Source organism: Protopterus annectens, chromosome 5.part0 (genome assembly GCF_019279795.1).
Source record: "Protopterus annectens isolate FY-2018-M chromosome 5.part0, PAN1.0, whole genome shotgun sequence".
Taxonomy (NCBI): Eukaryota; Metazoa; Chordata; order Ceratodontiformes; family Protopteridae; genus Protopterus; species Protopterus annectens.
This window is the reverse complement of record NC_056735.1, coordinates 1,742,927,075-1,742,954,302: the sequence shown is the minus strand read 5'-3', so window position 1 is coordinate 1,742,954,302 and position 27,228 is coordinate 1,742,927,075. Positions and strand designations below refer to the sequence as shown.

The 27,228-nt window shown below is 39.1% G+C and overlaps 1 protein-coding gene across 1 annotated transcript in view; it reads left to right on the top strand.

The window, feature by feature from the left end:
- The window catches only part of TTF2 (transcription termination factor 2), a 618,261-nt gene that overhangs the window by 552,628 nt on the left and 38,405 nt on the right, over nt 1–27,228 (top strand). The window contains exon 10 of the mRNA XM_044071547.1: nt 3,798–3,880. Within this exon, the coding sequence (XP_043927482.1) occupies nt 3,798–3,880 (83 nt within the window). The remainder of the gene's footprint in view (nt 1–3,797; nt 3,881–27,228) is intronic.

Here is a 27,228-nt window from a genome sequence, read left to right as displayed (position 1 = left end):
AGAAAAACTTTTCTTTTAGCTATTACCATGGAAGAATAGTCATTGTCAAAACGCACAGTTGTCTCATTAATCTTAACAGGAGCTTTAGCCCAAGCAGATTTAAGAACCATCTCTTTATCAAAAGATGATAGAAATCTAACTATAACTGATCTAGGATAGTTTTTGTTAGAGTTAGTATTAGCTTTAGATCTTTGTGCTCTTTCGATACCAAAAGAGAATGCTTCTGGTAAGTCTAAAGTTTTAGGGAGCCATGTTGTTAAAAAAGAAGTAATATTGTTACCTTCAATATTTTCTGGCAGTCCAAAAATCCTAATGTTATTGCGCCTAGATCTATTTTCCAGGTCATCCAGCTTTGTTTGTAAATGTGTATTTTGTTTCAGCAGAAACTCAATGTTGATTTCCTCTTCTTGTAGTCTATTTTCCATGTCATTCACAACTTCTTCTATGCCTGTCATCTGGATCTTCTGTTGTTGCAGATCTATATGTAACAAGTCTATTTGTTTTGTAGTTTTTTCTATGAAGGTGTCTATTTTAGTATCCATTTTATCCATCTTAGCAGTAAGTTGCTGGATTATATTTATCAGAGACTGAAGTTCTTTCTTGATGCTGGAGTCTTGAGAATTTGTCTTACTGGAACTCATTTCAGACTAATAAACTGACAGGAAAATTTCCAAAGTGATTTCTGACAGGAATATTGTTAAGATTTCCTTTCTTTTTTAGATATAGTTCAAGAACTATATAAAACAAACATATTTAGAAAGAAAATTACTTCAAAAATTAATTTTTTAAGTAATTAATTCCTGTCAGTGTAATGAAATTGGTGGAGCTGAAGAAATCTGCTGCTATCCTGTGTTCATCCTTGGCCATGCCCCCTTTTTGAAGAATTCTTAATGGAATGAGCACAAAAGCACTAAACCAAATTCAATAAATATTTCCCTCTAGTATGACATTGTTGAATATGTATTTCGGACTTTGTAAAATCTATCAGGCCTCTTAGCGACTGGAGGCTGAGAATCGAGCAAGGCAGACGTGGATGTAAATGCATCTAGGAAGGCCTCCAAAACTGGATGGACAGGAACTAACGTGGGAGCTCCTACCTCCATTAAATTTAACCATATCTTCTGCATGTCAGAAGTTTTCTAGCTTCCCATTCAGAATCATGCATCATATCTCTGATGGTTTTCTCAAGGGAGATTTCCTCAACAGTAGAGCCTAGGTATATTGTTCATCTGTAGCTATTTGTTTTGGAGACTGAATATGAGATGAATAAACAAGAAAACATTCATCTGAATCAGATTCTTCCTCCTCTGAAGAAGTTTTATGCCCTCTCCTTTTTTTTTTTTTGAGGTGGACCTGAAAAGGAAGTAAAAAGAAGGGGTGATGCTGTTTCACAAATCATGGTGGGTCCAGCCTGTAATTGGTCGATATTGATCAGTGCACTAGCCCTGTAAATAACTGTAAATAAATGTTCCATGCACCCCTTCCCTAATCAGAATTTGAGGTAGGCCATCCAGTCCCTCAGAAATAGACTTATCGATATGAAAGATGCCATAGCAGCCTTTGGTAGAGTCATGTTAGTGGGTGCCTGAGAAGTGATCAGGTGTACTGTGTGGGTTCCTGCAACATCTCAGTGGGTACATCGAAGTCAGACTGTGCAGGTGGTGGTTCAGGCCTAGGCTTTCTGAATTTCTTTTTTGGCATGATTGGGATGTCAGATGCCATGGGTTCACCCATTTTGGATTGGGAGAGGAGCTTCAAGCATGGTTCTCTAAGTACTTAATGAAAATAGACGTATGCTGGTTTTTGGAACAAATAACTGACAAATCTGACAGTTCCTATAGTTGTGTTCAGCCCCAAAACAAAAGCATTGGGAGTGGAAGTCCTTATAAGGGATCTGCCTACCACAGTCACACTTCCCTCTCTTTGTTGGTATCTGACAGATTTAAACACCAAAGTACAAGAAAAAAAGAAGGTTCCCTAACGGGACATTTACCTGAGTAAGTTAAAACAGTGGTAACATCATTGACCATGTGAGCAAACAGAACAGGTGATAGACCTGCATTTGGACTGGCAGTATGATAGTCTGAGGATCTCACATTTATACTTATGACTATGTACTGTTACACCCACAAGCTTGGGTCATACACTGGACATGCAACCGTAAAGGTTTTTTTGGCTGTGGTATCCCAACTGGACGTCAGGTTACCTTGTCAGTATAACCCAGTAGTATTCGAATCTTGCAACAGTGATCAGTAGGGCATCCACTGTTACTGCAAGTTCTTACACAACTGCACATTTGTGGCGGTGGTTGTACTGCTCTTGAGATATTGCAGCTGGAGTGTCATATTCCTATTACAAAGGTAGGGGAACAGCAGCCCACAGGAGTCTAGTCTGATTAGAACAGGAACTCCTAAAGTAAGTAAAATTGAGAAATGATATAGGTAATCCAGGGGATGATTTTTGCAGTTCATTCAGTCAAGCAAAAGGACATGTAATAAGAGATGTATATGCACATGTTCATATCTGTATTGTGAAGTAAGCCAAGATCTGTGAGAGGGCTTCAAGCAAACTTGAAGAGCATTGTATAACTAACTGACTATGACTTTCAGAACCCGGAGTGTGGAAATATGGGAATTTTCCTAATCACTGTGCTGAATGATTTCCCTGCATGTCTTCCTGCTCCTGATCCCATGGCTTTCTTTCCCATCTGTGTTCTGAAATTGTTGAATGAGCTAATTGTCTGTCTAAATTGTGCCTGCACACTTCCTTGAGCTTCATTAAGGAATGCTTCCTGTTCTGGTCATAGTGCTGTAAGTGGCTTTCTTCCCTTGGCTGATCTTATCCACGTTTTCTACCTAATCACTTCTGTATTGTTTTCAGATCCTTTGTGTACATGTATCAGTCAATTTACTTGCTATAAGCTCTTGCATACTTTTTGTCTCCTTATAAATGATAAGCCACTGCTTTGTTTTGTTTTCAACCTCATTTCCCCAGATACAATTTTATTTTATTCTTTGTTTCTCCTAACCTTGCTATAGTGAGTTATTAATTTGCATTCTTTTAGCCATTACCACTGACAATGTGTGTTTATGATGCAGCAGCATATTCCCAATCACCAAGCATCTGCCCATACATGGATAAGGGGCATCAAATTTCCTCATTAACATAGTTTATTCTTCCTGACTACAATCAGAAAACTAGTCAGCAAAGAAGAAAGGAGGGAAATAGTACTTAACTAATGTATTGAATACCTTCAAGATCTTTATTGTAAGTGGATTGTCTTATTCTGAGACATCATCTGTTCTGCATTTAAAACACAAGTTTTTTTTTAAAGTTATTCTTTTGATCAACATAAGTGAATGACAATGTGGAGAGTAGAATATGATATACAAACAGTACTATACCTGCCAACTAGTATCGTGTATAGTACTATACCTGCCAACTAGTAGCATGTCTAGTACTGTACATGCCAGTTAGTAGCTAACTAGTCTCAGTGCTCCTGTATAACCTGAATAGGAATTTTTCCAAGTGAATAGGGCCAAGCTGATTTCTCAGCCAGGTCACACATTTGCAAATTTGTGTGTGTGTGTGTGTGTGTGTGTGTGTGTGTGTTTTATCATGGCATGCCCTATAACTTCACTGCTTGAATATCATATTTTGATTACTGACAGTTATTTTGTGCTATCACTAGAATCATGACAGTTCTGAAGTTTGAGTCTTGAGACATCCATTACCAGCAAGATGCAGTAGAGAGTCTTGTACATTGTGCTGACACTTTTTTTTTCTTTGATTTTTAGGTAATGCTGGTGTCACTGTGTGCCGGAGGTGTTGGGTTAAATCTGATTGGGGGAAACCATCTCTTTCTTTTAGATATGCACTGGTAAGAGCAATGGAGGCGCATTAGTAGTGACCCTAAGTGATGGAGTTCAAACTTTCTATGAGTTACAATGCTATGTGTAATGCAGGACTACTACTTTGTGTAGACTAACACTAAATCAATCAGGTTTATTGCAAAACATTGCAGTAGCATATTTTAAGTTAAGAAATGTTTACTTGGATAAACTGTATGCAGAGTATTAACAGCTGTTGCAGAGGGCAGTATAGGACACCTCAGGATAGTTTCAGGTTTAAAACAGATTTTCTTCGCAATGGGAAATGAATCCAGGCTCACTGAAAATAATCATGTCTAATGTACTTGTGTCTCACATGATGTTTATCCATACCTCTCAATCTCTTTGCATAAGAAATCCAGACAAAGCATAAAATAATGGGGGGACAAATGGCCAAAAATAGGGACAGATTTTAAATATTGCTCTTAAACTTAAAGTTGTTAGAATAACATGGTTTCTATTAGCATCCATTTTCTGAAAGATATGAAGCCTGAAATGAAAATTTATGTCATTATTTAGTGACTTCAGTCAACAGTGATTTGTCAGAAAACCTCAAATTTATGAGGACCTGACCAAAAATAGGAGGCAAACATCTGGACATTCTGTGAAAATCTGAACAGTTGAGAAATGTGTGTATCCTAACTCTCGATGCATATTTCATTCTCAGGTTTTGAAGACCTTGCAGCTGTAAGCACTCATGCCTAATCACTTGAAATATAGTATTTTAAAAAGTAGATACTAAGTATTAGTGTTGCAAGTACTGTATTAACCACTGTCAGGAAGTTCCAGATGTCTGTTTTGTGTGAGAGCAAAACTGTTTACCTCGCCAGGAATTTGACCTAAGATCTCATTCTTCTTTTTCTTAGCTATGGATTTAACACATTTGTAGCTTCTGTATACCTAGATGCATCCCCTTCTTTCTCAGTTGCGACATATTCCTCTTGTAAAAGTCCTTTTGATGAACTGCATGTCAAACAATATATTTTAATAGAAGTAGATTTTGTCTGCAAATCATATTGGCCACTGTAAGGTTTGTTTGAAATGAGTGCTGTGTGAGATTAAAACTCAGATTTGAGAATACCATCCTGGCAGTTGTATTATACATAACAAGGACCACATCAGAGTTTGTAATGCTGCCCTGGATAAAGTTCTGTTTTAATTTTTGTTCAGATACACCATGCCTTATATAAAAAAATAATTTTTCTGTTTAATTACAATAATTTGGCAATTTAAACTGAAGATTTCACCAGAAATAACATTTTGCTGAAGACCTTTAAAATGAAGTTGACTGGATGTGCAGTATATTAGTGCTGCAGATCTTTTCAAAAAAATCTTAACAAGCAGAATTATATATTGAACCCATCTTTAAAATGTGGTAGTTCAGGTGAATAGTAAAGCTCCAATGATGTACGTTAGTGAAGAGGTGGCAATATAAGGTATTGCACCCAACATTAGAACTTAGCATAACAGAAACATTATTTGTAAATATTTATATGTACCTGTCTATCATCCTGTCCCTAGCAGATCTTTTTTTTTAATCCTTCTTCTTCTACATTTTACTCTGCAAGTAGTCATTTCAGTGCTTTGTGTGACTTTTTTATGGTTAACATGTCATATCTTTAAGATATACAGTCACATTGCTTGTATGATGCCATTACTGGATCCTATATTTGCAGCAGATCTAGACAAGACCGTTGCACTTAGACTTCCAAGATGGCTGCACATTGAGTAACGGCTTATTTCTAGCTCTCCCAATGTGAAAACAGAAACTCCACAGAGAAGGACGGTAGACTTGTTTATATGTAAATTTCAGTAACTGGCTAGTAAGTGCACTGCCTGGATGACAGAAATAAAGAAATACAGAAGACCTGGAAAAAAATCAGCTACAAAAAGTGAGGAAGAAACACTAAATAGGGAAATTTCTGCAGCTGTTATGCTAAAAGCAATGCAACCTTCAAACATGACTCCTAAATAAACAAAACACTATTGGAGAATGTAAACATGAACAACATGGAAAAAATGGAAGAAGCTTTAAACAGATGTTCAGATGAGATGATAAAGCTGCAAAAATCAGAGGTCGAAATGAAGAAAAGGCTGGCTGAATATGAGAGTGGTCAGGAAGAGATGTTTCAAAAAATAATAGAATTAGAGGGCAGGGCAAATAGGCAAAACCTGAGATTTTCAGCTGTACCAGAGAAGCTGGAAGGAACAGACTGCATTCATTTTATGACAGCACAAATAGGTTCATAAGCAAGTACTTGGCTAACTGCCCTGGAGCCATTGCAAGCCTAGCCCAATAGTGTTCAAAGTCTTCTGGCTTACCAGACTTAGTTCCCTCTGCCCCTGTCTAGCAGTGTGATTGAAGTGATCCCTGGAGTGAATTTCCTATTTCCCATTCACTCATCAAGATTTCTCTTGAAGGGGGCTAGTGAGGTGCTTTGTTTGACGTGAATGGGGAGTTTATTCCAGAGAATTGGGAGTATCTGGGTTACAAACCTGTCACTTCAGTAGGTTCTGTTTAATGTGATAAGGTTGAAGTCTTTGGAATGAGTAGCACGGAGGGATTGGGATTTTTTCAGATGAAGCATGTCTAGCAAAACTGGGTCAGACATGGCTCTGTATGTCGAGCAGAGATCAGCTCTAAGTAGGAGATATGAGACAGAGTATAGTTTGTTTTTTAAGTCTGTCTGCATAAGGCACATTTTTGAGTCCCAAGATCCTCTTAGTGAGGAATTTCTATAGCCTCTCCAGCTGTTGGAGGTGTCTAGTGAGATACATGCCAAATGGGGCATTGTACTCTACAATGGGTCTGATAAGGGACGAGTGGAGAGAGGTAATGACTTTTTTTTTCCTGGATGAGAACCTTTTTGTGATGAGATGTGCCACGTAGAAGGACTTCCTAACTACAGTGGCAACATGATTGTCTGAGAGGTTTTTATCTACCTGTATCCCTAGATCCCTTTTAACTCCTTCAGAGTTAAGTGGGCTACCTTTGATGTGGTAGTTTGTGGGCACCTTGTTTTCTCCAAAGGGAATGACTATGCATTTTTTGGCAATTAGCCTAAGGCCATGGTTTTGGCACCAGTCTTTGGTCTTCATAAGGCCTTTTTGTAGGATGTCTACATCAGCTTGAGAATCAATAATAGCTCTCAGTTTGCAGTCATCTGCAAATATGGTTAACCAGAGTCCCTTGGTGTTGGCTTGAACTTCAGAGAAGTAGAGCCCGAACAGAAGAGAACCCTGGACAGATCCATGTGGGACTCAACTTGCAACTGCCCAATAGTCAGATCTGGAGTCAGCTACTTTCACCATGTGGGTTCTGTCAGTGAGCCAGTTTGCAACTCATCTAGTGGCGTAAGGGTTAAAGCCCAGATTAGTAAGCCTATCAATGATTCCAGAGTGTGGGATGGTATCAAAGGCTTTGGCTAGATCAAGTTAGGCTGTGTGGACAGCCTTACCTTTGTCCACTGCTCTGGTGATGACTTTGAAGAAGTCAATCAGATTTAGCAGACATGATCTGCCCTTCACAAGCCCAAACTGCGTGGGGTCCAGGGTTTGAAGGTCCCCTATGTCCTTATTTCTAAGATCCATAATAATATGTTCCATAGCCTTACAGATCAGGCTCATCAAGCTGATAGGGCGGTAGTTCCCAGGGTCAGTAGTCACATCCCCTTTGTGGAGTGGGATGACTGTAGCGGTGTGCCATACAGTGGGAACAAAGCCTGAACTGAGGCTGTAGTTGAACAGAGCGCTCAGGTGTGATGCTAGCAACTGGACTGGTATTCCACAGCAGGAGTTTAGTTGAAAGGGCACATTGTGTGTATGCTCCAGACCTGGCTATAAGAAAGCAACATAGACCTTTAATAGTAAAGATGCAATCCTACTAACAGAAGAAGCTGATTCTGACAAAACTGTGGCAGAAGGACAAATTACTAAAAGTGGAAGACAACCGAGTGTTTGTGGAGAAAGATTTCTTATTGTATACCAGACAGAAGATAAGCAAATTTATTCCACTATTCAGAATTTGTTGGACTTGTGGAGGAATCTAAAGCATATGCCCAACTTCCTGTCAATGTTCGGAAAAGTGCTTTGGGGAGGGGAAGAGGAGGGAGAAAGTTAACTGTAAGTAAAGATTTTTTTTCATAAACAGTAATTTTGGGGCATGTGTTTTTTTCTTTACATACTCTAAAGTTTTTTCAGTTATTTTAAGTGTAACGGGAACTGTAAAGAGGTGCCACTGTTCTGTTTTTCCTTTCCTTTCCTTTCTCCCTTCTCTATCTCTTCTTGTTCAGTTTTAAGAAATGTAGGCACTGCAGTGTAAAAAAAGCCTGATTAAAAAGTATGGTAAAAGAAAAATGAATGTGCTTTTTCTCACTCTTGCATGGGGTAATGACTAGATTAAAGACCTTAGATTGATTTAGTAACAAACTTTAAGAGAGCGCAAGTAAATGAAAAAGAACATTGAATATTATGAGTATTTTTTTCTAGCAAATACATGTATGCTCAGTAACAGTTTTGCAGCTGGTCTTCATGTTGCCATGGAAACAATGTAGTAAAGTGAAAATTGTTTGGTTCTCTTGTCTCCATGGAGACAATCTGATGAAGAGAAACTGGCTACAATCTGGTGGAGAGTGATTAGCTGATGAAAAAAAAAGAAAAGATAAATTGTCTAGGAGATATGTTCTCTGAAAGTATTCAGGGGTTTTCCCCAAGGTAAATAATGTTCTCTGAAAGCATTCAGGTATTTCCCAAGGTAGTTAATGTTCTCTGAAAGTATCCCGGGAGTTTTCCCAGCTGGAAGAGCTGTAAAGGTAAGACAAAACCAATCAGCACTTAGTAGAAGTACAGGTTGCACCACAGGTCTTAGCATCAATAAACTTTTTTTTAGTTTAACTCAAGTCTGTGAGTGTGGCTATCAGTTTGGGACTTTTGTTCCTATTAGGAGATGTGACATAGGCTGAAATGGATATGACAGGAAACAACTGTATAAAAGTTCAATCAACATGTTACAGGAGACACACGTAGAACTAAACATGTGGATTTGATAAAGAAAGGTTTTCAGGATGGTTACTTAGCGGAATACCTGGGACAAAGGAAAAAGGAATACTTATATTAATTGCAAGAGGAGCTCCAATAGTGGAAGAAGAAGATAAAAAAGATAATGGCAGATTTCTAGTACTAAGGGCCTACTAGCAAGGGAGGAGGATTACACTGGCATGTATTTACATTCCACCTAAAGCTGCTAAAATAGAGCTTAACAAAATTCTGGGAGAAATAATCAGTTTTCAGCAAGGACTATTACTTATAGGTGGAAACTGGAATGTGATTTACAGCAGTGAAGATGTGTCGTTGGGCCCAGAATGGGAAATGTAACAAAGGAGGGTAGATTATTTGAAGAAATGTATGAAAATATTTGGCATGGAAGATGTGAATTCAGTAATAGAAGTTTGGGGTGAATTTATGTATTTCCCAAGATATAAAAACTGGGCTACGCTAGACAGAAATATTTCACAGGGACATGTACACTTAGTTGAAGGTCTTGATATTCGCCCAATAACTATTTCAGATCATGCGGCAGTAATGGCTAAAATAAAAGCACAGGTATGAAATAAGAGACACTGGTGCTTTCCCACCTATCTGTTGAAAGGAGAGGAATTTAAGGAATGGGTAGTGGAGATTATTCAGAAGCTGTTAGATAGAAATTTCTTCTAAAAATATAGCTAGGGAGTGGGAAAAAATTAAGGTATAGCTTAAAAATATGGTGGAAATAAAACAAAGGGAGCTATGGTTAAGAAGTAACAAGAATTATTTATGGGAACTGACAAATGTTAAAGTATTGCAGAATAGGGGGAATCTCACAGAACAAGAACAGGATCAGCTAGAGAATGCTAGACAGAAAATAAGGGATTACCTCGATAATATGCACAAGTTTAGAAAGGTTGCTGTTAAGCAACTATTTTTCAGTAATAACGCTAGAGCACAAAAACTTATAGAAGAACAAATCAGGCAACAGAAAGTAGAAAGGGCTGTCGCCAAACTTAGGGAGCCTAAAACAAGGAAGGTAACAAGTGATCCTTTAAAGGCATTAGAAGTATTTAGGAAATTCTATGATAGTCTCAATAAAACAGAGAAATATGAAAGTTAAGAAAAGGTACAAATGGAAATGTATACGGAAGAATGAAATATGCCAGTTTTAGAAGTAGGTGAGGCTCAATTACTAACAGTTAAGATATGAGGAGATGAGATAAAAGTTGTAATGTATAGCCAATCTACAGGAAAGTCCCCAGGAAAAGATGGTATCCCTGTGGAAGTTTGTAAGCTAGTAGGAAAAAAATTGATAAAGATCTGGAAGGTTTTGTTTAACAGTATTTTAAGAGGAAGAGAAGTACCAACATCCTGGAAGATAGCAGTAGTAGTTGTAATACCTAAAGAGGGTAAAGATCCATCAGTTTCAGCTTCATACTGGCCCATTTCAATACTAAACCATGGTTATAAAGTGTTCATGTCTATAATGGCTAAAAGAATGGCAAAAGTAATGCCAGAACTGATAGATATGGGTTATTGTAGTTTTGTGGAGGGGAGTCAAACATTTGACAACATTAACAGAATACTGATGATCAAGAGGGAAGCAGAGTGTAAGAAAATACCATTATTATTGATGGGTCTTGATGCAGAGAAAGCATTTGACAGAGTAGCTGGGACTTTATGAGCAGGGCAATGGAAGCATTTGCATTTCCTGAAAAAATTATAAGGTTGATTAGGAGGATATACGAGTAATCGGAGGCGAAAATTAAAGTGGGTGGAGACCTCTCTAATAATTTCTGCTTGAGCAGAGCAACCAGGCAGGGGTATCCTCTTTCCCTTTTATTATTTGCATTATATCTAGAGCCATTGGCAAAGAAAATAGGGGACTCAGAAATTCAAGGATATAACTGGTATGGTAGTCACAAAAAGCTGGATTTATTTGCAGATGATATTATTTTATACCTGACAAAACCAGAAAGAGATATTACAGTGTTGTGGAACATTTTGAGACAGTTTCAGATCTTTTCAGGATACAAAATTAATGAAGCTAAAACAAAGGCAATAGATGTAAATTATGTACCAACACACAAATTGGTTCAGGAATATCCGTATTTATGGGGACATGATAAAATGAAGTACTTAAGAGTTCTACTTTCGGCTTTTCCCAGTTAGGGATCGCCACAGCGGAACTCCGGTCCGCTAATGATCGGCAGCAGATTTTTATTGTGCCGAGGTGCCAGCTCGACGACCAACCTTCAACAAAGGCACGCCCATTCATGCATGTCTTTCGAAGGCCACTCAACCGTGGGGAGGACATGCAGACTCCTCACAGAAGGCGCTCCAGCCGAATCATATGGGAAAACCTCTTGCTGTGAGGCAACAACACTACCGCTGCACCACCGCAGCTATGGATTAAAATTGTTTCTAGTGTGGCAGCTAAAGATATGTGGGAAGAAATTAAACAAAAGATAATACAAAAACTGAGAAAATGGAAGCTTTGTTATATAGATATGGATAGCAAGACACAAGCAGTTAAAATGTTTTTAGTCCCATTATTTTTATACACAGGTCAGGCATATTTTTATCAACTAGAGGAGAAGTTTTGGATGGCAATTAATAAAAAGCTGAAGGACTTTATCTCGGAGGGGAGGATGGCAAGAGTCAAGGGGTATAAGCTGATTCTTTCAGTAGAACAGGGCAGATTGGGTTTACCCAATATGAAGGGATATTTCAGAGCTACACAGTTAAGACTCCTGTACATCGCACAAGCAGAAAACTATATTTCAAAGTGAAATGGGATGATGATGAAACGAAGGGCAGCTCAAAAAACAAGGAGAGACAGATTTTGGATGCAGGCCTTTAAGGAGAATAACAGTAATCATACAGAATTTATCTATAAAGTTGCAGAAAGTATTCTAAGAACTAAGCAAACGTGGGACTTGGAGAAAAGATATTCTGCCGATAGGGACGACTACAATTAGAGATATAGACAAGAGGGGGCTGGAATTTTTGGAGAAAACTGGCAAAGAAACCAAGGTATTGGGAGCAAATAAGTAGAGAGAGGGAAAGATGATAGAATTGGAAGATGCTAAGAATTTATTTGGAGTGCATGTTAGAGATTGTCTTCATAATCTGGGATTAATATCAGAGTATAGGCAAAGAGAAAGAAATTGGGGGGAGTCCCTAAATGAAAGATCAGCACTTGGTAGAATTTTTAGTAGAATCTAGAACAGGAGCTGCCATTAAAAAAGGAATAAGTGCAGCATATAAAATATTGCATGATAACTATAAGAATCAGAGGAGGTTAGAAAGGTTTGAGAAGAGAAACTGGATAAGCAATTCACAAAGAAACAATGGGAGAGGATATATGTATGTCTCCCAAATCTGCAACCGAATCAAGAAGATTTAGGATGTTTGCTTGGAAATGCTTGCATATATAGTTCTATACCCCAAGTAGACTCCAGAGAATTTTTCCTCAAACAGACCGCATATGTTGGAGGTGTTACAGGGAAGAAAGAGGCAATTGGGACCATATTTTCTGGGAGTGCAGTGAATTGGCGGATGTTAATGATTCCTGTAAGATGTACTGTCGGAGATGTTGGGTGTGCAGATTGGTCTGACAAGGGAGATGATTTTTCTGAGCTACGACATAGAATCGGAATTGCCTAGGTATGGTAAGGCCTTGCTGTGCCTAATAATGGTGGCTGCCAAAAAAGCAATTACTAGAAAATCAAAATCTAAACCAACTATACGAGATGTAGTGAATACAGTTGAGATCTTTAGAAAAGGGTAGGGACAAACTACATAGGAAAACATGGGAATTGTGGAAACAATAAATACAAGGGAGGAATGAGGTTTAAAAGGCAAAAGGACTTAAATGATGTAATGTTTGACTGAAAAAGATTGGTTAGATTATAAGTGATATATAATGTTTGCAGCTGGGAGTGTCAGTATGCTTTGTGATGTAAAATGTGTGCAACTAAGATTGTGTTGGTGTGGTCTTTCATTTATGTAAATGTATGATTGCCTGTGTAGTAAGTGATGGTTTAATAAAAATGTTTCCTGTTTAAAAAAGAGCAGAAATTGAATAATTTATGTAGTGTTGCTTAGTTCATATGATGTATAGCAGTATATATGAAGTATAATATTTAATTATACTGTGATTACTTTCATATGAATGTAAATTTGTCTGTCACAAGTGACAATTCAATAAAGGTATTGGGGGGGGGGGGGTTGTACCTACATTATTTTCACTGCAACAGCCTTTCTCACCTATATGCCCAGACTTAATATTTTACTGTCTCACCCAAGACAGACTCCTTTCACACCATATGCCAAAAATGTTATCTCATAAGGGAAATGCAGACACAGCTGTCTTGGTTCATTCTCTTCCATACATCGATCGTAAGTATATACTCTTCCATGGATTAGTAAAAATCATTTCTATGCATTTTTGTTTCCTGTTAATTATATAAATGAATAGGTAATGAGACCATTTTCTGTCACAATTCAGGATAGTGTCGTATAAAACCAAATGTTAAGTATGTAGAAGTGTTACAAACAAATAAAAGTTTATTAGCAACTGTCATATTGTGTTGATGTGACACTGGGAAAGGAAAATCAGTTAAGGTTGTCATAAGGCAAAAATGAAGTGAGAATGATGCAAATAAACTGACAGAACGAAGTGCTAGCTAATATCAGCCATTGTCCATAAAATGTTTGTTATTAGTAAGCTTCCTGTAGGTGTTCTCAACCAAGAGGTTTATTTTTCTTAAACGAAAATACATTTAATGCATTTCCCAGTAGTGACTGATATGCAGTTCCAGCTTGCAGGTGTTTGTTTGTGTCTTTCGGCTTTTCCCGGTTAGGGGTCGCCACAGCAGAACTCTGGTCTGCTAATGATTGGCAGTAGATTTTTACGTGCCGAGTTGCCGGCCCTGACGCACAACCTTCAACGAAGGTACGCCCATTCATGCATGTCTCAACACAGAAGACGCTTTAACTGAGAATTGAACAGGACAACGTCTTACTGTGAGGTGACAACGCTACTGCAGCACCACCACCGCAGCCACACTTTCTAAAAGCCTTCTCCAGTACAGCAAGCCTAAAGTTGGGTGTCTGAGAGTAACTACTCTCAAAGCTACTTGGTCAATGGATCTGTTGGTAGTAGTGGAGCTACTTCTAAGGCTATTTGGTCAGTGGATCTAAGGAGGTAGTGATAATCTGTAGTAGTCAGCCTTAGTGTCAAATGGGGGGGAGATATTCTGGAATGTTCCAGATGTTCATCGTGCATACAGCTGCAGTCATTACAGATGGATTATCCTGCCGTCAGGCGGGTTCTCGGTCGGCCGAATTCCAAAGTCTAGGTCCGGCGTCGGTTGTCGTCACTTCTTCCCTGACGTCAGTGCAGCAGGGGTATAAAAGAGGCAGCCGACACCATTTTCCCAGTCTTTCTTGCCGCGCGGTGCCCGAAGCAGAAGCAGTTCGCAAGTGCCGGTCGGCCAGCTGCTAAGATTTACAAAAGTATTTCAGCCGAAGTCTTCTTTAAAGCTAAGTACCCCATTGGGGAAACTTTTCTTGCCTCAGACCGATGTCAGACAAAGTTAATAATTGCATTTCATGTGGGAAGCAAATACTGCATAAGGATTTCCACTCTTTCTGTATACCTTGCTTAGGCCCAGACCATGACGTCTCGGCCTGCCGTTTTTGTGCTAGATTCAACAAGTGCACTATTAAGTGCCGGGCGGAGTTCGCTCTTCATTATTTTGGCAAAAAATTTAATTATATCATGTCGGATACTCTGACTCCAGTTTTGAGCAAAAGACGCAAAGATAAGGACCGACATCCGAGGTCCGCACTGATTACTGAGACCACGCTTAGGCCGACTACCGGTTCTCAGCGAGGCGCCTACGCAGCCCCTGAGTACCGATGAGACTACATTACCGGTGACTTCAGTACCCGAGGTCGCTGGCTCCTCGGTCCCCATTCCTACTGCAGATACCGACGCCACTTTTGGCGGGGAAACTCAGAATTTAGACAGGCCTGCCATTTCTGAAGGCGTCTTCAGGCCTTCCACCTTTTCTATTAAATCCTTCACTAAATCTAAAGCAGCCATGAAAACCAAAAAACAGGGTCCTCAGACCTCCTCTGAAGGCCCCATGCCTAAAAAGCAGATGCTTAAAATGGCTGAGGATTTGATTTCTCTTATCAGGGGTTCTCAACCCCCCTCTGACAAAAGACCCAGATTAGAGGAAGACTATCCTTCCTCAGATCAGGCTTCTATTACCTCAGAACACTCTGAGGACCAGGATTACGCCTATTCCCCTTTCGAAGACTCTGATGATGAGGAGTCTATTCCCTCAGTCTCCCCCCCTGAGGACTACTCTTTTGGAGAAACCCTGCATACATTGAGGGAACACTTTCACTGGGAAGGCCAAGATTACTCAGATTCCAAGAAAAGGCTCAGGGAATTTCTACTGCTCCCCCAGCATAGGCCCCTGGCTATCCCTCCTGTTTTAGATATTTTGGATGATGTGTACACAGAAGCCAGCCTTAATCCAGATTCTTTACCTCCTGCTCCTGTTAAACCAGACCGGTATTACCGGGTTCCTGATTCTCACCAGTTCCTATATAAAAGCCATACTGCTGACCCAGAAACTATTTCACAGGGTCCCAAAGGAATTAAGGCCTCTACTGCTAAAAACCCATTACCTTCAGAGAGAGATTCCAGAGCATTAGAAAGGTGGGGGGAAAAGGTGTATACCTCGGCCACTTTAACCATGAGGGCATTAAACTGTCAATTCCATATGTTAAAGTACCAACAGTTTTTGTTATCTCAGTTGAAAAGCAAAATGACACAGCCAGAACAACCAGATTTGAAAGAGTTGCAGGATTTGTTGCATGGTGCAGAGCAAGTGGGTAAACATACCTTGCAGTGTGGTTTTGATGCTTTAGAGGCCTCATGTAGAGCTGCTGTTACGGGGTCTGTTATACGTAGACATGCTTGGCTCAAAGAGCAAACCTTACCTGATCATGTCAAAGCAAAATTATTAGATGCGCCACTTCAAAAAGATGCATTGTTTGGTGTTAAAGCTGAGGAGGTACTAAAGAAAATGGAGGAAAAAACGAAATCAATGCAAACAGTGAAAGATTTCCTGCAGGTACTACCTCCACGTTTCAGCAGAAACTAGCCTTCAAAAAATTGGTCCTTTCCAGCCACGGACAGACCTCAAAGGGGCAGATACAGATGCCCAAAGGGTAGAGGCCAATCTCAAGGATCTTACAGAGCAAGACAGTGGCAAGCACCAACCCCAAGAGGTGGAGAAGATAGATCACAGTCATTTAGAAAACAGACACAATGACTTCCTCCTATACCTGCCAAGCAAAGCTTTACTGGCAGCACCTTTGGGCGGAAAACTGGCATTATTCTCAAAAAATTGGCATATTGTTACAAAAGACAAATGGATTCTGGACATTATAGACAGAGGCTACAGGTTCCACTTTCACACCCTTCCATAAATGAGAGGCATGACAAACCTGCCACAAAATTAAAGGGCAGAGGCACAAAGACAAATTTCCGCTCTCATGGACATGAAAGCGATTCAAGAGGTACCTGCAAAAGAACAAGGTCAAGGTTTTTATTCCAGACTATTCCTGGTACCAAGGAAAGACAAAGATTGGAGACCTATGCATCCAAAACGCATATCTACAGGTGCCAAAATTCAAGATGCTCACATTACACCAGCTTCTTCCCATGCTGGGCAAGGAGTCTTGGCTGGTAACAATGGACCTCAAGGAGGCATACATGCATGTCCCTATCAGACAAGATTGCAGAAGATACCTCAGATTTCTTGCAGTTTCAACCCATTACCAATTCTCTGCATTGCCCTTTGGCTTATCTACTGCGCCCAGAGTGTTTACGAAATGCCTGGCATCAGTAATCGCCTTCTGCAGACTACAAGGAATACAAATCTACCCATATCTGGATGACTGCCTGATCCAAGCAGACAGCAAGGACATACTATTGCAGCATCTGGCGTTTGTAATAAAACTGTTGAACTACCTGGGATACACAGTCAATAAAAAGAAATCAAATCTAATACCTTCTCAACAGATAATTTTCCTGGGTGCCAGCTTGAATACAACCACCCAGATGGCCTACCTCATGCCAGACAAACAAGGGCAACTGTCTCAGTACTTCTGCAAAATGGCAACTTTCACCAGGCTAACTGCAAGGAAAGTCCTGCAGGCTCTGGGATTCATGGCATCTTGCATCCTTCTGATCCCATGTGCAAAGCTGCATATGAGGAAACTTCAATGGTACCTAAAAAAACTTACGGTCTCAACACAGCCACAGCTTGGAAACAATTATACCTCTCATTCCATGCCTTTAGAAGGAATTTTTGTGGTGGGCTCAAGCATGCCAAATAAACACAGGTCTCCCTTTCTGTGTACCTCAAGCAACTCAAATCATCACAACAGATGCCTCGGACTACGCCTGGGGAGAACACATGGCAGATCAGTGCATTCAGGGAAAATGGTCACAAAAAGAGAAGCACCTACACATCAACCAAAAGGAGATGCTAGCCGTGCAAAATGCTCTTATGACCTACAAAGACCTACTGCATCCAGGCCAGTTATTGATGAAGACAGACAACACCACAGTGATGTGGTACATAAACAGGGGGGAACTCATTCATACCCCCTGTGCAGGCAAGCCATGACTCTATGGAACACAGCACAGGAATTGCAAATTCAACTACAGGCACAATTCCTGCCAGGGAAGGAAAACACACTGGCAGACAACCTAACAGAAATATGACAGATCCACACGAATGGAAGTTGCATCCTCAAGTTTTCACAAAGATAACTCAGGCATGGGGCCAGCCAGACATAGATCTATTTGCTACCCACAGAAATTACCAGTTGAAAAAAATTTGTTCAAGGACCTATTATCCACAGGCCTGGAAAGTGGACGCACTCTCTTTCAATTGGACAACATTGACAGTTTATGCCTTCCCGCCTCTTCCTCTACTGACCAAAGTTCTATTGAAAGCCAGAGCAGAGAGGCCGCATATGATTCTCATTGCTCCAGACTGGCCAAGACAACACTGGTATCTGCTCCTGAAGAGCCTGACATTCCCCACCATGGATCCTACCTCTAGTCCCTCTTCTGTTGTCCCAGCACAACTACATAACCCTTCACAGCCAACTCAAAACCCTAAATCTAGCTGCATGGAGAATTCCTTAATTTCCCAACAGATTCTCCTCTCCAAGGAGGTGCAGGATGTCATCTTGGAGGCCAGAAGACCTTCTACTAGAAAAGCCTACTCTGCCAAATGGAAACAATTTTGTACCTGGAATCAAGAAAAGGGCCAGAATCCTTGGGTAATAAATATACCTCAAATTTTACAGTACCTAGCTGAGATGTTACAGTGGACTTTCCTTCTCCTCCATCAAGATCCACGCTTCAGCCATTTCGGCACAATACAACACTGATCCTCCTTTATTCTTGCATCCTCTCTTAAGACAGTTCCTCAGAGGGGCAAAAAATATAAAACCCCCAAGGAAACCACCAGTCCCTGCTTGGGACCTCAACTTCGTATTGGAAAAGCTGACCCTTCCCCCCTTTGAGCCAGCTTCTTCAACAGAACTACAATACTTGTCATGGAAAACAGCCTTTCTTCTGGCTATCACCTCAGCACGCAGGGTTTCGGAGCTACAGGCCCTCATGGCTGTGCAACCATTCATCATTTTCCATCAGGACAGAGTTTCCTTACGAACCAACCCTACCTTTATGCCAAAGGTAGTATCCAGTGTAGCTTTGAATCAGACTATCCACTTACCTACCTTTTATCCAAATCCACAAAACAAAGGGGAAAGACTACTACATTCCTTGGACATTCACAGACAACTTCGTTATTATTTGGACAGAACAAAGCCATTCAGGAAATCTGAGCAACTCTTTGTGTTCTATGCTACAGGTGCTCAAGGAAAGGCTATTTCCAAACAGACAATTTCAAAATGGATAGCCCACTGCATACGCTTTTGTTACTCATTTCATGGAAAAACTGTGCCTACATGCATCATATCCCATTTCACCAGGGCCACAGCTACCTCTGCAGCTCTCCTCAGGGGGGTCCCTACCAAGGACATTTTGGAAGCAGCCACTTGGAGTTCAGTGCACACTTTCTCCAAGCACTATCACCTTCCACTGTACTCTAAATCTAGAGCGGGTTTTACCACAGCAGTCTTGCAGGGCATCCTCGCTCCTCCTAGTTCCACTTAGTGCCTACCACCCTTACTTAGCTTTGGGATTCTTCCCATCTGTAATGACTGCAGCTGTATGCACAATGAACATAGTACAGTTTTGTACCTACCATAAATGTAGATGTTCGAGTGCTCATACAGCTGCAGTCCAGGTTGCCCCCCCTCCGTCCCCTCTTAGGACAGGCCTTATGACAAACACCTTATCATACAACCTATTTGGGGTATTCTTTTATGGTGTATTTGCTTGCAACTACTGTTTTTTGATTTTTCTATATTGCATGTTTGCATAAAATTATGTTTTGCCTTCCTTCTGGGGGCACCTGACATCTGGGGCAAGAAAAACTGAAGCAAATGGCATCAGCTGCCTCTTTTATACCCCTGCCGCACTGACGTCAGGGAAGAAGCGACGACAACCGACGCTGGACCTAGACTTTGGAATTCGGCCGACCGAGGACCCGCCTGATGGCAGGATAACCCATCTGTAATGACTGCAGCTGTATGAGCACTCGAACATCTACATTTATGGTAGGTACAAAACTGTACTTTTTAGTAATTTGAAGATTATTCAGTAGCAAAATGGCTCATGCTGTGATGGGAAGCCACTTTGCAAGGGAAAACAGTGATACTCTTGTGACCTAGCCAGTAACACAAAGAGATTTTGTTTCTAGTAGTTTGCGGATTGCATTTGTTTTTAAGAAAATGAAAGGTAACAGGAATAGAATATTCCAGTCTACATATTTAAAAGAATCGCTCAATCTTTCTTGCTTTGAATCAGTAGGCTGGGCAGTCTGTAGCGGGATTGAAATTGTACTCACTTTGTTCAACATTGATGCTATGTGATATTTAAATGTATGGTTAGAATTAGGTAATATACAAGGCATTTGTAATTGTTCAGTTGGCATATGTGTACACCTTCTAGATCTTTGATATTAAATGGGCAAGTCTGCATAGACTTCAAAGGAGTGCCAAAAAGCGTAGACACTGAACAGTCAGCCTTTTCTTTTTCCAGGGGTTGTACATCCCAGCATGTACATACTGTAAACTACAGTTCAAAGACTCATTATCTTGCTGTAATAATGCACAATATCACACAGCAAGCTTCAACTTGCTTGAATATTAGCTGGGTAACTCAACTTCTGTTGAATTCCCCCACCATCACCAAAAAAAAAAAATGTATGTAAATAGTTTTCAAATACATTTATAACAAAATAAGAATTAGATGTCTGCATAAAAGCACTCAGCAGCATACACACCCACACACACAAGGGTATACTAAACTGCTGGGTACACTCCTTGACGATAGTTTTAAGTTTGATAAGCATGCAGGTTATTGGTAACAAAATCAGCAAGAAAGTGAGCATGTTATAGAAATCCAAACACTATATCCCACAGTATATCATACCATAATTTCTTCTTCCATCCCATCCGTACTGTACACTTCTTACATTCTTACTACACTCCCTTAGGTTCACAGACTTGAACATTGGTATAACAGTTTTGCTAGCCTGCCACATAGGTCTCTCCATTGTCAAGCATTGCATAAAATTATCCCAGCTGAAACTTCTATGTACTACCCTCCATAAACCAAATAAGTACACAGCCCTAATGAATCTTGTACAAAGATATAAAGTAAACTAATAAGACCCATAAGGTCAGTAAACCAAAGGCAAATGCACACCTTCAAAACAACTACCCATTATGAAAAGTCACTCTGTTTAGTTATTGCACCAACCAAATGAAATCGTATTCCCCCATCATCAGAACTGAACACCAAGTGCTGAGAGGTTTGTAGTCAAATTAAAAGGGCATCAAACAAAAAAATCATCACTACCCAAACATAACACACACTTTTTCCATGTCTTCAGCTTCATTACTCAATGTAAGCACACATTTCTAAACTAGAACAGGAAAATTTATTTTCTAAAACTTACAAATCTCCAGCCCTCGCATTCCATCTTCTTTCCACTTGTACAACTTCACCACTGTATTTGTGTGTCTTGCTTTTTGTTCCTCCCCTCCCATTTACTGCCAGTGTAACTACAATAAACTGACCTAATTAACAAATACTAACATTTATTTCTGCCTTCTAAATTTTTACCTAAAATTCCACCTTCACCTACTTTCAGTTCTTAACACAATATTAGGTTATCACTAACATTTCTATACTGTATACTATACAATCTTACATGAATCAGTTATAACACTAACTTCTCTGTCAGCATTCTTTGTATTATGTTATGTATATATTCTTACGTTAAAAAGGATATTTGGTCCAAAGACCTGATATTCCTCACTATTGATATTAAAGATCTTTTTGTATCTGTTCCCCGGGACAAGAGGTTAAATTTATTTTTGATAATTTGAACAGATATGCCCCCCTCCCCTTTTTGGGAAAGATATCAGGCTTGTAGAGGAAATTATGGCTGTAGTTTTGGACAATAATGTTATATTTTTTAGGAGAATTTCTTTAAACAGAATAAGGGAGTGGCCATGGGAGCCTCTTGTGCCCCTGTTTATGCAAACATGGTTATTCTGGCTGAGGAAAACCATTGTGTATTCAGTTATACATTCTTTCAGCATATAGCTCTCTGTGTTCGCTGTTTGGATGATATAGTCATCCTATGAAAAGGTTCGGAAGAGAGTGTTCACCAGTTTAAATTTTTGAATAATTCCTCTGAATTTTTGTAGCTTACTTATAAGTTTCATAGGGAAGGTATTAGTTTTTAGATACATTCATTGAAACATACTTCCTGTGGCTTTAAATCAAGAGTTTACAGGAAGGGAACATTCAACAATTCTTATGTGGATTTTAACCGTTTTCATCCACTTAGAAAGAGCCTTGTCAAAGGACAAGATGTATTAGAATTGCTAGGATCACTTCACATAGGGCTGACTTGGAAGCAGAATGTGATAAGGTTACTAAAATGTTTTTAGATAGAAATTACCCCCTTCCCTTGGTTAAAAGTATCAGTGAATGTTTTCATGGTGAATGGGGAAAGAAATATTTACCCCTGTTGGGGGTAGGGCTACAACAGGGGGTTAACAAAGATGAACAAGGAGAAATCCCAGAAGAAGAAAACTTTGTGAATGCCATAGTGTTACAGTATCCCAGACAAACATCAATAGTTAAATCTTTTTAGGAATGACTGGAGTTTTTTCAAAACCATCCCGACATTCTTGGGATAGTTGGAAAAGAACATTTGTTTACATACAAGACTGGAAAAAAAATTAGACTTTTTTGATAAAGATAATGTTAACAAGAGAAAATGGGGTAAGGGAACAGTTTATACTACCAAATGTGGAATCAATGCCCTTGTATATGCAAAAGGGAGGAAGTTGTTTTAAACAATATCCTAAGATCAAAGGTGTTTTCTGTAAAAGGTAATTGTCTAACTAAATGGGTTGTATACATTGCTTTATTTGAAGGATGTTCAAGTTTTTACTTAGGTAAAACAGAGAGAGCTTTATGAAGGCATATTTATGAACGTCTTTATGATATTAAGAACAAAAAATAAAATAATGCCTTGTATAAACATTCAGTAGTTTGTTCCTCATTTACTAAGTTTTGTTTTGCTAGTATTAACTCTGTCAGCTCAATTCCAAGGGGCGGGGATGCCAAAGTGTTAGAAAACAAAGAATTAAAATGGCAGTTAAAATTACAAGTGACCTCTTACCCAGGTTTAAATGAATATACTTCTATTCAGTCTGTTTTAATTATGAGGGCAAATAACTTTTAATGGGTTGAAAGTTTTAAAAGTTATATGGTTTGTATTTTGTGTGAGACAGGCCTTGTTTGAATTTTATTGTACACTGGGTTATTTGGATAAGTGGTTAATTGGTTTTGTATAAAAAGGCCATTTTGGTAATATCATTTGAGTCTGATGAAGTCCTGTTTGTGTTAAGGATGAAAGTGCGTAATCAGTTTGGTCATAAATAAATAATATATTTTATTTTATAGAAGAATCTTGGTTGTGTCTTCTGGTTACTAGTTTTTTTATTTTTTTTTCTTGGTCGTTCAGTGATAGCCTCTCACTTTTTTTAGTTATTATTTTTAATTTATGTTACATATATTCTGACTTCTACTTCTGTACATACACTTCTGTTTCTTGTTTTCTACATCCCTATCTTAATTTAAATGTTAGCCTCATTCCCAACTCTTTCTCCCTTCCCTGCTGCTTTGCACTATATCCGTTCATAGTCACTACCATCCCTAGTAGTACATATCTATTCCACATTGTACGTTGTACTTTTTCCAAATTAACCCTGATTTCTTTTTGTTTAGACGGTCATTATGCTTTAGCCTTTTATACTCTTCTGTTCCTTATATTTCTGTCCTTGCCTATCTTCTACCTGCATTCAGAATCCACCATCACTGAATCTCCTACTGCCCCGCTACCTGATATCTGTAAAATACAGATTCCTGTACTTATTCTACTATTCAGTTTATCCTCTATTCTTCTCTTCCTACTGTGCCATATTTTAGCCTACCATGACTCAATAATAGATCTCAATATCTCTCCAACTCTGTCCCAACCACCTGTCCATACTTCCTCTTTACACTGTCCACACATTGCGACAAACATTTGTAATATTGCCCCTCATCTTTATACCAAATGTAGACTGATTAACAGCAAAAACTTAAACCAAAGGAAAAATAAATGCAAGGATCCTCTCCAAAAAACAAGTATGCATAATTCCCCAATATACTAAAATCCTTCTTGGAGGAGATCTACACCCTAATCCTGGCCCCTACCTATCACAATGAATACAAAGATAATTCTCTCCCAAACGCTTTTCTAACCCATCAACAGGCAATCCCCCAACCCTGGTGATCTATTTTTTGCTGCAATAAATGTTATAAGCATAAGAAATAAAACTGCTGAACTACTCCAGAATTACCTAACATAAGCCTGATGTTCTCACTGTAACTGAAACTTGGCTTAAACCCAGTATAAACAACTCAGAAGTTATACTTCCTGGTCATAATATAATCTGTAATGACCATATAAAGAGGAAAGGTTGCGGTATTGCTTTAATATTTCCCAACACCTACCACATTTCCCCCTTACAGCAAACCAAAACCACAATTCAGTTCAGCAGAGCTTCACTGTCCTTTACATCCCTCCTGGCAACAATACAGCTGTACTGGAAGATATCTACATTGGATAGCCATAACAGTTCCACAAGAAAAATTACTACTAGGTAATGCAAATGCCAGTTGGTTGGACATAAACGGTCAACTCCCCTACATCTGGCATGAACATCTGTGGTTTCACACAACTAATTAATCACCCCACACATTATAGCAAGATGTCAAATTTCCCATTAGACTGGATCCTAATATCCGATCCTAGCAAATGCTCTGTTATGGGTACAGTGTCAGACTCTCTCTGATCATCTCCCAGTCTATCCAACCAGACATCTCACACATCCAGTTAAGCAGCATATTTATAAAACAACATGTAACCTTTCCAAGTCTAACCCAGCAATGTGCATTACTGCACTGTCATCTAACTGGAACTTCCTAAAAATCCTTCCCCCTTAGTCAGTGCTGTAAATGAATGCAATACAACTTTTCTAAATAACCTAAGTAGCCTTGCACCTCCTAGAAGGAAGAGACTGAAAACAAATAATGCAATTTGGCTATCAAAAAAGAGTAGAATGCTAATGATGGATACAGAAAAAGTGTGGAAGGATTGGGAAAAATGTAAAACAACTCAATATCTTGAAAACTTCAGAATGCTTCACATTCGTACCAGAAAGCAAATAAGTGAAGACAAAAAAAACTATATCGTAATACCTTTCAGAATAACACTAAGCACAACCGCAAAAAGTTTTGGACATCCATTAAAGAAATCTTATATCCTGGTCAAAAATTCAACCCAAACCCCTTTCCCAATAACTCGCCACTCAAAACCACAGTACAGTTCAACTCTTATTTTATAGATCAAAAACTTATACTTATTCGGCACATTATGAACCAACAGCAAAACCAGTAAAATCCACACTGTAACGTTGCAAACACGGTTGTTCCTTCCAGACTCAATAACTGATGCCACAAATTATTAAAACTTTTATTCACATATACTGATTAAGCACTTTCGTCCACAAAAACTGGACTTCAGAATCTAATCATTACATACCCCCCCCCGTCCTGTATATAATTACATTGATGACATCATTCATCTCATTAAAGCATACATACATACAAATATTTCAAGCACGGGCATTAATGCTCTTCTAGCCTGCCAATATACCAAAACATTGGTTCCCATAATAAGTACCCAGGGTATTCTTAAAAATATCTAAACTAGTACTTGCTTTAATGTAATTTTGGTAGTCTGTTCCATGCATCAGCTACTCTGTCAGAGAACCAATTAGTACACTTCTCATTCCTATAGAATCTGTCCCTTTTTAATTTCTCCAACTCTTTTGGGTTTCTAATACCATGGCGGGAATGGACCCCATTCTTAAGTCAAAGTACGATTAAAGTTCATGAAATTAGTATTGTTTCACTCTTTGTTGTCAGCCAGAAGTGCTCTTCACAGCACCCACAACATGCCCAGTAATACCTCCTTCTGCAGTTTGTATGAAGTTACATGTATTGGTAGCATATCTGAATAAGATTTTAGAGACTTTTTTTTTTTTAACATACAAGACCTGTTGCTCCTGCTGTTATTGGAACTATCTGGGTATCCTTTTTCACACTGCTCTCGTTTCTGCTGGCAAATCCTGTTATTTTATATCTTTGTCTCTCTCTCTCTGTACGCATGCCACTGTAGTCATTGGGTGTGGTGATTTCAGTGATCAGTGCTACTCTTGTCTTCTTTTCTTGCGCTACTATATCCATTTTTCTGGCATCTGTCTTTTGAATTGCTGGTAATGGATGAGCCCATGTAATGTAAACTTCATCATTTTCTATGATGCTTTGTGGCTCACGTTTCCACTGTTTTTCAGCCACTTCAGTACCATAATGTTTGCACAATCCCCAGTGCAACAGTCTTGCCACATTATTACACCTTTCAGTATAGTCCTCCTGCCATTAGTATGTCACAACCAGCAATGAGGTGTGTGATTGTTTACAGTTTGGTTTTACAAAACCTAAATTTGTCCGTTTCTCCCACATGTTCAATGGACTTTGTAAACCAGAGTGGACGTAGCCCACTATCTTGAGCTGCCAATATTAACCTTTCATCTGCTGGTTTGAATTCACCTCTCCTAAACCATTCCTGCATTTGTTCCTGATCGACATGAGGTTCTTCCAGAAGTTTTCTATACTTGCAACTATATTTATGCATTTTCCACATTTCTTGAATTTTCATCTGGTCCTTCACCTTATATTCTTTCTTTTGTTTTTTTCTTTGGTACAGTGAGTTTCTGCGTGATTCTTATCTACTTCTGGTGAGATTTCCATTCCTGCTTGACAGCAATATGCTTTTGCTAGATTAATCAGAGTAGTCATCTTAGATTTATTCTCCTCATGTTTCAAAACTTTCACTACACATTTGGGTCTTGTGAGGTCAGCAGATATGTGTGGAGTCCCACGATTGCAGATCTGTACATGTAATCAATTTCAAGGAGGCCCATCCCTCCTTCGGAACGGGGAATATATAATCTTGGTATGCACTGATTTTTATAGATCATTTGTGAGCATGAAGCATCCTCCTTGTTTTAATATCTAATTTATCCAACATGTTTTGGGGCCAATCAATCACTCCAAAACTGTAAGTTAGGACAGGAAGAGCAAATTGATTTATAGCTTGGATTTTGTTCCTAGAAGTCAGTGCTGTTTTCAGGATTAATTTAAGTCTTCTGAAGTATTGCTTACTACGTTTTATTTGCATCTGTTCATGTTTTATTGCTGATCCTTCATCAGTTCCCAGGTATTTATGCACTCCCTTTTGCACAAGTTCTTTTATATCACATTATTGTCCCAAACAGATGTTTTCCTGATGCTGCAGTTTTCCTGCTTTAAAGGTTGCTTTTCTACATTTATCAAGACCAAATGACATATTAATATCATCTGAAAAAGTTTTAACAACCT